Source organism: Lycorma delicatula, chromosome 4 (genome assembly GCF_047948215.1).
Source record: "Lycorma delicatula isolate Av1 chromosome 4, ASM4794821v1, whole genome shotgun sequence".
Lineage (NCBI taxonomy): Eukaryota > Metazoa > Arthropoda > Insecta > Hemiptera > Fulgoridae > Lycorma > Lycorma delicatula.
Genome location: NC_134458.1, coordinates 55,719,035 through 55,733,954, shown reverse-complemented (window position 1 = coordinate 55,733,954; position 14,920 = coordinate 55,719,035). Strand labels below are relative to the sequence as shown.

The window sequence follows — 14,920 nt, the reverse complement described above, 5'->3', positions numbered from 1 at the left end:
TAATAATTATAATAAAAAATCATACAATAATGATACCAAATTTGATAAAAAGGAGTATACAATCTTGTTTGTGAGGACGGTATGTGACATGATATACATGGGTATGACTAATCGCAAATTCTCCATCTGTTTTTAATTGTTAATATTATTTAAATTAAAAAATTTGTGCAGATTAAATTTGTTATGATTAGATAAAAAAAAAAGAAGTTTGGTAACATACTCCAGGTGTCTGACAATTCCATCATAGATTAACTATTATTAAGTTTCCTGAGCTATACAGTTAACTGCAACTTGTTAGATCCTGGTTGGTCTACAATGTCTCTTATATGACAGGTGTGAAGTAATAGGAAATTCCAATCCATGTTTAGTAAACCAATTCCTGTACATCACTAAAGTTTTAATAATGAAAGGTGTAATTTTTTATTTATTTTGTTATTAACTAATGGCTACAGCAGTTGATATCTGTCATTAACAAAAAAATAATTTGTCAACGGTTACACGGTGAAGATTGCATTTTCTTTGGATATACAGCTTTTATTGGTATCATTTATTTTTTGTATAATATGTATGTGCACATTATATTGAATATGAATCTAATAAGATTATTTTCTCAGTTTTGAAGAATATACGTTAAAAACAAACTAAACAATTAATTCTTAGTTTTTTGTCTAAATAGGTAGGCATAGTTTTCTCACACTTTGAATAGGAACTATGTTACTAGCGAGAATAAAACTAGACTTACTCTAATGAATAATTTATTGTAAATATTATTGATATATATTAAAAATTAAAATAAATACAATATGTTTTCATTAAAATTATCATCTCTAATATTCTACAATTTTTTTTTTTTTATTGATGGCTTTGAGTGCTAAAACATTAGCTAACATCTAACATCACATACATGGCTAAAAGGCCATGGATGTACCTAACCACAGACAACATTGAGCAAAGCATTCTAGATGGAGAGATATAACCAGTAAACTCTTCAATTGTCTGCTACTCTCCACAGATATTATTTTAGATATTAATAATTGTTTTGCTAATGTACTTCTACACAACAAAACAAATATATTTGAATGATTATGTTGCCTTACATGTAAAAAATAACTTCTCTTGAGTGATAAAATATTTACTAATTTTTCTTACCATTAAAAAACTTATTGTCAGAGGTGTCCATTCTTCCTAAAATCAATAATATAATAATCCATTTAAAATTTGTTATTTTCCCCAGATTATGTATATCCTAGGAAAAACTTCCATGACTGCGAGCAAAAATATTGTTCACTAGTTTAGGTATTACTGCTTTAAGTAGTATGGTAACAGAATTGGTAAATTAATGAATTTTTAAGAAATTTAATCATAGTACATATTCATGTAGATCTTTACATCAATAGCAAAGAAATAAATCATATATTTTCACGATTACATTAGTTATTAGCCTATTTTAATTCTAGGAATTTTACACTTGTTAAAAATTTCACTAACAGTGTTAAACTCTGTATGTAACTATAAATGAAAAATACCTGTGGATGCAGTCTGTAAGATAAAGAAAATTCAACTAATCCCACTGCATCAGTCAGCTTTGACCAACTTAAAGATACATTTCTCCAACTAATGCTATTAACATCTAACTTTGGTCCAACTGGAGGCACTGTAATGTAAAAATACTATAAATACTAAATACCAATTAAGAAACAGATGGATATATATTTAAACACAAACACACACACACACACTCACAAACACACACATAAACAATATTTTATTAAATATTATAGACTTAATGTAATACATTCTTAATCTTTTAAAGTATTTTGTTCAAAGGAGTACAAAACATGTACAGCATTTCTTAATGATTCAAAATAAAAGTATAAAAATTATTTGAAATAATATACAGTTACAGCAGATTAAATCTTTGATATTAATAATTATAATAAATAATTACATAATAACAGAACATTATTAAAACTTTTCTTAACTGCCAAGTATCTAAAAACGACAAAAGTAAGCAAAATTTTCTTTATCATCATGTGGTCTATGACATTATTCAAGCAAGTATAAAACAAATGCAGTCTCTTCTACTGTTCATTAATATGACATTTTTATTTGTCAGCCCTAAAAATGTAATCAGATGAGAACCTGTTTATTATCAAGAATTTCAGTAGTGAATAATGACATTTACTCATAAATGTTAAAATAACAGCTTAATTAAGCTCAAAAATAGACTACATTACTAATTTGTTAAAACAAACTTGATGATCTAAGTATAAAATGAATAAATCTGTACTAAAAGCTTGTTGTGCAAAGAATAAATGAATAAAGGAATTTAAGAAAAGTAATTATAGGTAATATTATATAATATAATAAGTAATATAATTATATTTATAGGTAATATTTACAAAAATTAACAAATAAATGAATTAAGTAATTACAAAATTATAATTCTATACGCATACCTATAACAATTAAAGAGTGAGTTGTTGTTCCTGTGTTGTGTATATTATGCACAACGCATGTGTAATTTCCAGAGTGTGCAGCTTGAACTTTATCAATTCTCAAAGTACCATTATTCATTAGAATACCAGTATTTCCTGTTATAACATGTCCATTGTGTGACCAAGATAATGAAGGCTTTGGCATTCCAACAGATTGGCAGTGCAGAAATACTTGAGTTTTCCATGCAACTACAAAATTCTGTCCAACAGTCACAATATTTGCTGGGACTGGAAAATAAATACAATTTTTTTTTCTTTAGTTTAGTTTTATTTTATACATTATTGTTATGCAGCAATATAACAAAATTAATTTAAAATTTTTGTGATTTTATATATATATATATATATATACATATATTAAAATAACAAACACAACCAAATACATGTGCAATGTGTTGCTGAATTAATATGTTTAATAAGTAAAAAAAAAAAAAATTAGTCAAAATTTTTAAGTGTACATTTTCTAAAATCATTGAAATAAAATCAAATGATCAAAAAATGATTTTTTAATAATGTACCTCACATCACTTACTTTCTTTACTGTTATGGTATATAAATTCTCTAAAAATTATGCTCCCAGAATTTTGTGTTTCTTAGTGTTTTGAGTTTCTAGATTCAAAAAATGCGGAAATCTTGATCACATACAGTTATTTATGTATGAACATAAGTATAAGTATTGGAGTCTATTTTAGCTTATGTTTCAGAATGGTTTTATTTGTAATACTAAAATTTAATAGGGTAAGTTGAGTATTAGAAGATTGATTCCATTCAATTTTTGAAAAAAAAGAATCAAGTGAAGGAGTTGGAAAATATGGGGTTGATTTATCTTGAAGGGACTTGAAATGTGGGACAATGCTATTCACGCAGATTTTTAGTTTATGCTAAGTAATGTAACGTTATTTCCCGTTGAACCCCTAAAACGTTGTGTTTTGAAATTAAAGAGCTTAGAACTCTATTTAATGTTTTAAATCATCAAATGTTAGTGTGTAATATTGTAAGCTCTGTTCCAACCTTGACCTTTGACCTCTGCTCTATGCAAATAACAGCTACAAAAACACAAATAACACGCCAAATTGTAATAACAAATAATAAGCAAATTTTAATGCACTTCGGTTCTGTGACGAAACGGAAATAACAAACGGGTGGTGTTACTTGCACTAGTAAATAAAAATAAAACCGGTTGATCGAGAGTGTACTGATGTGTACAACAGTATAAAATAGTTTGTGCGGATTAAAATGTTCTTTGAATCTTTTAAATCATACGAACGGTTGTCGAGATATAATTAAATTTCCGGATAACTGAGATTCGGTTTATCAAGTTACTTGATGTATAACTGTTAGCCCTTAACCTAGATACACATACACCGTTTGAATCGTGAAAATCGAACGAACGGTTGCGGAGATATAACAAAATTTCCTATTAACCGAGATCCGGTTGAACAAAAGTGTACCTGACAAGTTAAACAGTTAGCACTCAACCCACTAACACATGCGACGTTCAAATCGTGAAAATCGGAGGAGTGGTTGCCGACATAATGTAAGTGCACCTCATTGCACCTCCTAAAATAAGCACCCCAGGGGCACCTCAATGTTACTGATTGATGGTGTGTGATGAGATTAGGTGGCGAGAAATTATCCCTAGGGAAGTTAAATTTTTTTTCAGACATCCAGGACCAACCGTTTTCGAGATATTTGCGAATTTCGTTCGATAAATTCGGGTATTATAAATATTTTCCACATTTGAGTCGCTATTACAGTCGCAATCTATTATAAACCTTCTGTTTATACGAGGTTCTGATAAATTTTGCTTATACTCGCGAGTATGGCGGATGCGGATTAGGCTCAAATTTCAACTTACGGAGAGCCATCGGAGAGTTTGCGCGGTACCAATCCTGCACAGATTTTACGGTAATCCAATCGCTCGATAATATGGCCTACTCGTTCTTTAGATGTGCCTAACTGAATAGCGATGCGTTGCTGGATGATTCGTCGGTCACATTGAAGCAAATTGTCCACCTCCTTTCGATGTTTCTCGTCAGCCACAGAAACTGGTCGTCCGCTGCGAGATGCGTCCTTAATTGTCGCTTTACTAGCTTCACATTCGCGAAATTTCAACAGTTTCATTACCGTAAACTGCTTTTAAACGATGAAAAATATTCGTAGGATTCACATTTTCTACTATCAAAAATTCGATCACGCGCGCTGCTTTAACCGTATTGACTTATTGGCCGTACTCGACTTCATTTTAACTGCTACTGAAAACAAACGGGTAAACGGATTTCAACGCATTATCGAAGGTTTTTAGGGGGGGGGGGGTAGTTTACCCATAATGTGCTGTCACGCCTACCTCGATAGTACCTTTTGTCTCCGTGTAGTACGCTAGCGTGCAAACTTTATCAGCCGAGCCTCGTACATTGTACTCCTGTTTAGTGTAGTATATACTAAACAAACATATGAGTATATAACTAAACATATGTTAATGTATTTAGTTCTTGTAGTAGTCGTATTTCCTAATTTATATTTCACTTGTTTATAAAACTTATATCGAGTGATGATTAGATTACCTGCTGTTATAGTTGAAACCATACATACAGCGTGTTTAGTCGTAATAACCACTGTATATTCTAATATATATTTCACTAGCTTGTTATATTTAACTATTGTTCGAGATGATACCGTACGCAAACCAGAATAAAGGATACTGCTGCATTATAATTGTCTTTTCAAATTTTGGTTCTGTAATATCCATCAAAAGGAAAACTGCAGAAGATATAGTCGCAGCATTCAAACCCATATTGAAAAAGCACAAGATGAATCGTTTTCAAACGGACGCATCGATTTGAAACCGTTGTAACGACGACGGAAAAGAATGGCACAACTCCAAATGAAAAACTTGCTAAAACATTACAATATTAATCAGTATTCTATTTACTTCAGCAAGAAAGCCTCCATAGTAGAGCGTTTCAATCGCACTCTGAAAACTAGAATATGGAGGAAATTCACGGAACTGGGTTCTCGTAAATGGCTGGACTTGCTACATAAATTAATCAATGAATACAATGGCACAAAACATAGTACTATATAATACAATGATACAAAACATAAGACATAAACAAAAACATCAAAGAACTAGTATAGCGCTGGACAAACGTGAGAACTATGAGACCCGCTCAGATAAAATAGCCGGGATTCAAAATTGATGATCACGTACGCATAAGTAAACCAAAAGGAGTGTTCAAGAAGGGTTATCTGCCCAACTGGAGCAACCAGATATTCGTTATCGATGTTGTACACATTGAAAGAAGACCGTTCACTTATGAACTTACCGATATATTGGGCGAACGTATACTAGGTAGGTTTTGGCAAAAACTAAATATCCGGACAGAAACCTGATAGAAAAGGTCGTATGCCGCGAGAGTGATAGGATGGTGGTTAAATGGTTAGGTTGGACGACGCGTATAACAATGGGTACTCAACATGGGTCGATAAATCTAAAGTTATAAATATGTAGAAGATCTAAAAGAAAAAATTATGAAGTTAACGAAATAGAAGCGAAACATACCCAATTTCGATATGTTTACTAATATTGTTGATATCGACAAGAAGAAGAATAGACACGAACCTTTGTTACCAAACACAATACGATGGATCATTTGCAACAGTTCAGGCTGCGGTAAAAATAACGCTGTGTTAAGTCTATTAGTCGATCTTAACTGGTTACGTTATAAAAATTTGAACTTGTACTCGAAATCGCTTCACTAGTCAAAATATCTATTGTTGGGAAAATTAATGGAAACACTGCCAGAAATTTTGTATATAATAATGAACAGTTTATCACACCGCAAGAGGCGAGATCGCATTTGATGATGTTGCAAAGAGGATCAATATATAATGAAATGTATTTCAGTATGGGCAGACACAAATACATAGATTGTTTTTATATGACACAATCGTACTTTAAAACACCAAGATGACATCAGAAACAACTGTAACGCTTTGATATTATTCGAACTGTCGGGTAAAGATGTGCGACACGTTTACAAGGACCATGTCAGAAAGGATATTTCATTTGACGATTTCAATAACGTTTGAAGACGTGGGTTAAACCGTACGGCTTTTTAGTTACTGACAAATCCACCGGGCTGGTCTAGTGGTTAACGCGTCTTCCCTAATTAGCTGATTTGGAAGTCGAGAGTTACAGCGTTCAAGTCCTAGTAAAGCCATTTATTTTTACACGGATTTGAATACTAGATCGTAGATACCGGTGTTCTTTGGCGTTCTACAGCGATTGTAGCAGTGGGTTGAGTGCTAACTGTTGTATACACCAAGTACACTCGATGAACCGGATCTCAGTTATTCGGAAATTTAATTATATTTCGGTAACTGGTCGTACGATTTAAAGGATTCAAAGGTCATTGTAATCCATAGGCTATTTTATAATATTATGCTATCAGGTACACTCACGATCAACCGGTTTACTTTTATTACAGTGCAAGTAACACCACTCACCATAAAACGTTTCAATTTGATTTTACTTTTATTGCTTGTTTGTTATTTGCGTTTTGCCACAGAACCGGCATTTCTAGCAAATTAAGTTCGATACGATTAAGGTGGTGTTACTAGTATTTACTGTAAATGAAAACAAGAAATGATTTGGTGAGTTACTGTTAGACTGTAAGTGAAAGAGATGAACTAGATTTCATTTGTAAATTCTCAGGGTAATTTTATTTGAACAGCAAAGATATTTGCAGTATAAGAACTTTATACTTGTCTTATCTATTGTACTTAAAAGTGTTAAGACTAGCGGTCATGCTAATGTCTTTTGTCAATGGGACTGAATTCTGCTTTTCATTATTTAAGTAAGTGTGAATAAATCCAGACGATTACTTTTAATTCTGTTTTGTATGTAACCACTGTCTGTTATTATTATTATTATTATTGTTGTGACTACTATATTTACTATTTGTTTATTATTGACTTTATTATTATTAGTGTTTGCTATTGCAATTGTTATTAACCTCATTATTATGAGTTGTTTTTTTATTGTCTTTTATTATTCTTATTGTCATTGTTGTTATTGATTTGTTTTTGTCTTACTTATGTTTTTTAACTAATAAATTGCAATCATATAAACATTTTCAACCGTCAATCTCTCAATATCCTAATCGAGCCGTGAACATGCGACAATATGTACTCTTATAAGAGACATTATTACTGTGTTCACCACTATGACTGGCTGTGGTGAGGCTTATGATTAAGGGCTTTATTATGATTTCATTGTCATTTTTAATAAATTGCCGAACCATTTGAAAAATCTACCCACAAATTTACTTAAAAAACAATTTTCTTTTATGGAAACAATATTACTTTGTTTTGAATTTTTTTAAATAATACTTAAAAAAAACAAAAAAGACAAGATTTAATATATTAATCATAACATTATTTCATGTGTTTCTATTTAAATAATTAATATGGGCTTAAAACACATCTTTTTAGTCTCATAATTTCTTTTTGTATTTTTAATTCAGTTTATAATGACAAGACTATATAATGTACAAGTTAATTATTATCTGCAATTTAGTTATATTTTTGTTTATGTTGGTAGTACTGTCGTGTTGCGTAGATGATGCATGCAAGGTTTAATTGTTATGTCTGTGCAGGTCTGATGCTACTAGGTTAGTTCCATTATCGTTGCACTGCTGTTAACCATGGCTGCTCCGCTTTCTGTTTGCACCAAAGAAGAGCAACATTAGTGATCCGGTTTTTGTAGTCGGAAGGTGTATCAGGGGCCGAAATTCATCGAAGACTTTCAGTATAGTTTGGGAACAGTGTGTTGTGCCACAACAGAATGTCTACGATTGGACTGAAAAATTCAAAAATGGTCGCACAAGTATTACACATGACGAAGGACAATGCCCGTCCACTTACTGCTGCCCTCACTGCTGAAACGCTCCAGAAACTCAACTTTGAAGTACTGGCTCATCCTTCGTATAGTTCTGAACTTGCCTCTTCTTACTACCACTTGTTTGGTCCACTCAGAGGCATTAAGAGGCTGTTGATTTATCTCGGATGAAACTGTGAAAGAAGCGGTGCATTCCCAGCTCGCAGCTCAACCGAAAACCTACTTTTATGAGGGCATCAGGAAGCTTGTGCAACGATGGACCAAGTGCGTTGAAATGCAAGGGGACTATGTTGAAAAATGATGTACATGTAAGTTTCCTATTTGTACTGGAATAAAATTTATAACTACATTACGGATAATAATTGATATCCTCGTGATAATAATATCCTGATAATAATTAATATCCTCGTATTATTCTATATCGATCAGAAGAAAAAATTAATTTATTTACTGAACTGAAAGTAGTATACATAAAATTAGAAATCTATAAATGGTAATAAATAATAATTGCATTATATATCCTGCATCAGTTCAGCACATACCATTTAACATTCTCTTTTCTTGCAACTTAAATTTGAAATTTTACCAAATAATTTGGTATGTAAAGATAAATATATTTCTGAAAGTATTTCTCCTTCAAAATTTTAATATTTATTTCCTGTGTGTTAAATGTTTCACTAGCCACTAACATTTTTGGAAACCATTATGAGTGCTGAGCAACGGATCCCTTTGTACTCATTTATTTGAGATGCAAAACTTTAATAATATTTACTTACCTCTGGTACTGGGAGTGACTGTAACAATTCTTGATGAGGGGCCTTCCCCAACAGATGTTACAGCAGATACCCACCACTCATATCGAGTATGTTCTCTTAATTGGCTGACTGATAGTTGTGTTGTTGTAGGAGAGAGTGATCTTTTACTAGGATCTTTCTGAACACCTCCTTGGACCTAAATTAAAAATGAATTACCTAAACTTTCTAACTAAAACAAAAAAATCATCATTACTCTAACACCAGGAGATAGCTGAATAATAATATTAAATACAAACAAGGAGTTATCTCTTAACAGGATTAAACACTCAAGCACAGAAACTACAATAATTAACTAACACATTTACTAATGGAATAATACAGTAATAATAATAAAAATGCCCTGAGGTAGATAATCCCCACGTCTGGAACATACTATCTACATTCCATATCCAGAGTGGGAACAGGTGTGCATAAACACAATACATATAGCTGGCTAATGGGACTTCGAGTTATTTTCCTTGGAAATGCTAATTTTTTTCTCTGACCTAATTCCATCTACAGGTCATTACAAGGACTGGAGTTTTTTGCCACCAGCATATGTGAATCTCAGAACAATTAGGAAGTAGATTCACACCATCTTTAGAGCTGGCGATGTGGCAGCCAGGGTCGAGGTGATTGTAGGTGTAATGGAGACCCTTTCACTGTAAAAATTCCCCCCCCTCCACAAGCAAGCATGTAGCTAAGGTGCCTCTATATGCTGGTGTATGGGAGCCCTGAAAGCTTTGGTGTGTAGGGGCCTGTAGTCAGTGCAGAGATAGCACATCTGCTCTCTGCCAGGACTTATGCCGGTTCCACTGGAGTACCGGATCAGACCTTCAAGGTTAGTAGCCCTGGAGTGTGGGTGTACCCTGGTGGCTAAGCTTGCTACAGAAGGGATCATATATACTGCAGAACCTTGAACAATTCAATGTGACAGGGGGTGCATGATTTTAGAGAGGAAAATTGTTAGCAGTTGAACATCTCGACCGACAATGATTTATGCAGAGGCAGCTGCTGCCCCTTCTTCAACCAAAGTTAACATGGAGCAATTGTTTTCTGATCTTGCGCCAAGTCTTGCTACTATAATAGAAAAAATCATTGATACTAAGATGGAATCTACTCAGAGAAAGGAACCATTAAAACCTACGAAGATGCAGCCACAGATGGACATTGTACATAAGTATAAGAAGACATCTGAAAAAGCCAAAGACATGTCCTTTGACCAATCATAGGCAAAAGAAGGTGTGGCAAGGGTGCAGAAAATGTTTGAGCTTGGTGTGATGCAGGTGCAAGTTACAAAAGAGAAAGTATTGGGTACAGAGACTGTCAACACACAGTTATGGAACCTCCAAAAGCCCAGAGGGCACTTGTGGAGAGGGCAAGTACTTTGGCCACTCCAAATATGTTATTGGAGAGTGCATCAAGTTTGGACTTAATACAACCATGTTAACCACTCCATCTAGGTTGGCATCACCTGATACTAACCGCAGAACATCACTGGCAACTGAAATAGAAGAAGATACCATGTCGAAGGCCTCGGATACCTGTCATCAAGGTGGAGGCCATAAGGAGGGTGGAGATAAGGAGGGTGGATGTAAGAAAGGATGGTCAAAAGGAAAGCCTAGGCAATAAACAAATGTTATATGTATATGAATTAAGATTTTCAGTTTGTATATTTTTTTATCAAGAATGATTTAATAGTCTTGAGTTCTTAATGACCAAATTGAAAGTATTTTATTTTTATTTATTTTGTTTTTCGGAAAAAAGGACTAATGACCATTGATGCCACTAATGACAGTTGATGCCCATAACCTTCCCAAAAAAAAATCCTTAACAATTCATACAGTTCTTCAGAATCTACTTTTCTGGGTTATTTACTAGATCTCTGAAATATAAAGTCTGATTGCATATGGTTGAGTATTTAAATAATCTATTATATTACTTTTGTTAAGCTTATACTTACTTCTCTCTGATACAGGTAATATCTTGTGATTTCTCCATTTGTATGAATAGGTGGTACCCAACTAATTAAAGCTGACCATGGAGCACTAACTGCTGCACAAATTCCAGCTGGTTTGTCTGGAACTATTAATTATAACTTGGTATTACCAAAATAATAGTATTATTACTGTTTGCTCAATCTCATAAATAATTAAAGATTGATACCCAGTTACAGTTCATTAATTTTTTTTAAACCTAAAAAAAGTAAAAGTTATTTTTTCAGCAGTGCTTTTATATTTTTAAAATTATTTCTCTTTTTTCAACAATTTTTTCCTTAGCAATTCTTTTCTTATTTTGTATTTTTTACATAAAGTATATTTGAGATCTATTTTATTTGAAATTATTTATTTTTCTTTTTTTTATCTTTAATTATATTCTCTCAGTATTATTTTTATTTTCTTCTGTGCTGATTCTTGTATATTTAATATTAATATTGTTTCATTAAGTAGTGCTTGATGTGTAAATATGAATTCTGTCAAAACAAAGTTGCAATAATTCTTTTTATTTAATAAAGACTAATAAAAACTTGAAGGTGAGAGCTCTAATTTTTTGTCTGCATTACGCTCTTTTTTGTGAAGAAAAAATTGAAATTTATTAAATATGGAACTATAATTTATAATGTGTACAAGAATTAAGTAAATATAGAAAGCCAGGAAAGGTAAGCTGCCAAAAAGAAGAGATAAAAAAGTGATTTTCTCCACTGCTTCTAATTTCTAGATTGGACAGTAAGAAAGAAAGAGAGAAAAAATATATAACTTAAAGTTGGAATCTAGGATGTAAAATAAACTTTAAAGTTCTGTTGATTATTTGGTACTTTTGGCAGAGAGAGAAATGATTCAGAAGTTTGGAATGTTATGGACATACAATATAAATAAAATTCAATTTGGAAATAAATATAAATTATCCTGAATATATTTACAATTTTTGAAATTTTACAAAATTTCAGGAAAAAAGGTTGTAGTAGTTTAAAAAACAACTATTTTTAATCATTAGACTTGGAGACTAATGAATATTAGTAACCTATATGTTTGATTTATGAAAGATCTAAATAAAAATATTTCTTTTGTTGTATTTTCGATGTGTTTATTTTTTCTTGATGTACGTTGTTTCATGACTAAAAGATCTTTTATCAAAATGTGGGTTCTAAAACGTGCATCAGAAAATTCTAATAATGACTGTACAGTAATGTACATGCAGAATAAGAATTAATCTTTCATCTCACATACTGGTGGAAATTTCCTTTATAAAGAGCTATCAGTGTAATTTTTTTCATGTATTACATTTATTTACTTGTAGCTTAAGACCATTATATGATATTTCTAATTGTCAGCCACAAGAAATGACTACAGTCCCTTCCTTCACCCAGAGAGAGTACTCTGATTTTGAAAATTATGAGAGAGGATTTTTTTTTGTATATAACCACTAGGTGAATTCAGTCATTTTGATTACCTCTATTGCAGTAGCCTGCCATTACATCCTTGGCATTCTAGTTTATAAGTGAATATAATGTAATGTCTATTTTCATGTGGGATAGAGAATGCATATATATTTTAATTTTTTTTTATTCTATTCCATGTACTATAATAGATAAATTTATTGAACTATTGGGATCAAGATGTTTTGGTTATGATATTGTGCTTATTAATGTGAATAGTTTGTGACAAAAATATACAAGTAATATCTATTATATTTTATTCGAGGAATTAATCTCTTTTCATGTTTATTTTAACCAATACTCAAGTGAGAGGTGACAATGTGTATAATACATTCTTTTCCACAAAAAAGAATATGTTAATTTGTTACCTGATAATATCTATTTCAGTCTTATTTATAACTGTAACAATGTAAAACCATTAAGGTACAAGTGGCTCCAATCAGAGGTTGTTTCTAAGAATAATGGTGTTCATTAGGCAGCCGTTCCTTTGGATGAACAGAGTCAATGTGTCCTGGCAAGGCTGAATATCACCAGCATTTCAGTGGACTCATACAGATAAGCAACACTGTATTCAACTTAGTGAAGAAGGCAAAAGGAAACCATTTCATTCTTACTTTCCTTAATAAGCAGCCATGGGATGCTTATTATTCTATGAATATGAAATTTTCAGGAGCGACTTTGTCTGATATCAGGTTGCCTAAAACCATTACAGTTATGTTACCTACACACATAAACTTAAAAAAAAAAAAACATTAAACAAAGCTTTTGTTTAATACAAAAACATAATTTAAAATAGTTTCAATGGACCAAAGTGCATATGGGAGCTATAAAGTAGTACATAAATATCTAGTACTTATGATGATGTAAAAATTAAAACATTTTGGAAGCATAAGTTTGAGGTTACTTATAGTCAAAATTGGCTGACTCCAGCATCTATTTTTATGATTTGTCAGATTCTTTAGAAAAATATCTAATAATTTTGTTAAGTGATAAAAACACTCATTCTATATAAAGGACCAAGATAAGCGTTATTAATCCTAATATTAATGTATTTATATTTAAAACGTGAATTACCTACAACAGGTGAAAAATTTCCAACAAGTACATTATGAGGAACAAGAACCATGAATTAAAAATTTCATTTTGTGAAATGATCGAATGTTAAATGTGAAACAACATTTTTGTTTCCTAATGTAACTAATTTTCTACAGTTCTGCTTAATTAGGACCTTACTGATCTTATTGGTTGCTAAAATATTGTCCCCTTTTAATCCTATTGACCATGAAAGAACTCATTATAAGCTTTTTCTAGGAATAGTGATTTTTAAGCAGGTAAATTCATTGTTGTTTGTATTTTATAATCAAAACTTTTAACTACACAATCTATATTTATCATTAATATTTTTTTATTACATTCAGGAAATTAGTTTAAAAGCATACCATCCTGAGTAGTGTGACAGAAGAGTGGTGGGCTCTGTAGTCCGACTCCAGCTGAAGTAAAGGCAGCAACCTGTATCGAATAATTGGAATATTTTTCCAGATTTGATAGGGTGATTTTCTCATCTGAAGTTTCAGTCATCATTGGCTCACTTTCATCTCAAAAAAATTAAAAACTTATTTTAAGTATTTAATTAACTGCTATATGAGGGGTGGCTATTAAATAATGAGACTAATGCTGTAAAATATTTAATTTTAAATTTATACATATTTAGATATTATCCCCTTTGCTATCCCTACAACGCTCCATGCGAATTTTCCATTGTTCGAAACAGTGCTGGAAGTCTTCTTCTGTGAGCTCTTTCATGACGCGTGCCGCTTTTTCTTTCACAGCTTCAACGGTCTGAAACTTGTTCCTTTTCATACAGATTTGACCTTAGGGAACAGATAAAAGTCACATGTTGCCAGGTCAGGTGAATAAGGTGGATGGGATGGTCTAACATTAGGATGTTATACTTGGCTAGGAACATCTTGACAGATAATGCAGTGTGAGCTGGTGTGTTGTCCTGATGAAGAACCCATGACTTGTTCTTTCACAATTTGGGTCGTATTTTTCTTATTTTTTCACAGAGCAAGGACCTCAAGGTAATAATGTTGGTTAATAGTTTGACTTTCAGGAACCCAGTGATGGTACACAATCCCATGAATATCTAAAAAAACAATAATCATCACTTTGAATTTTGATCATCATCTTCAATGTCTTCTCGGCCATCTTGGAAATGCTTAAACCACTCAAAAAGTCGTGCACATAATACAAATTTATTGCCATATACTTTTTTTAATAAAAGATAGTT

General features: G+C 32.0%; 1 protein-coding gene across 1 annotated transcript in view; it reads right to left on the bottom strand.

Annotated features, from left to right (window-relative positions):
• Positions 1-14,690: 14,690 nt before the first annotated feature.
• The window catches only part of LOC142322618 (cell adhesion molecule Dscam1-like), a 67,756-nt gene continuing 67,526 nt past the window's right edge, over positions 14,691-14,920 (bottom strand). Inside the window, exon 15 of the mRNA XM_075361694.1 lies at positions 14,691-14,776. Coding sequence (XP_075217809.1) covers positions 14,691-14,776 — 86 coding nt within the window. The remainder of the gene's footprint in view (positions 14,777-14,920) is intronic.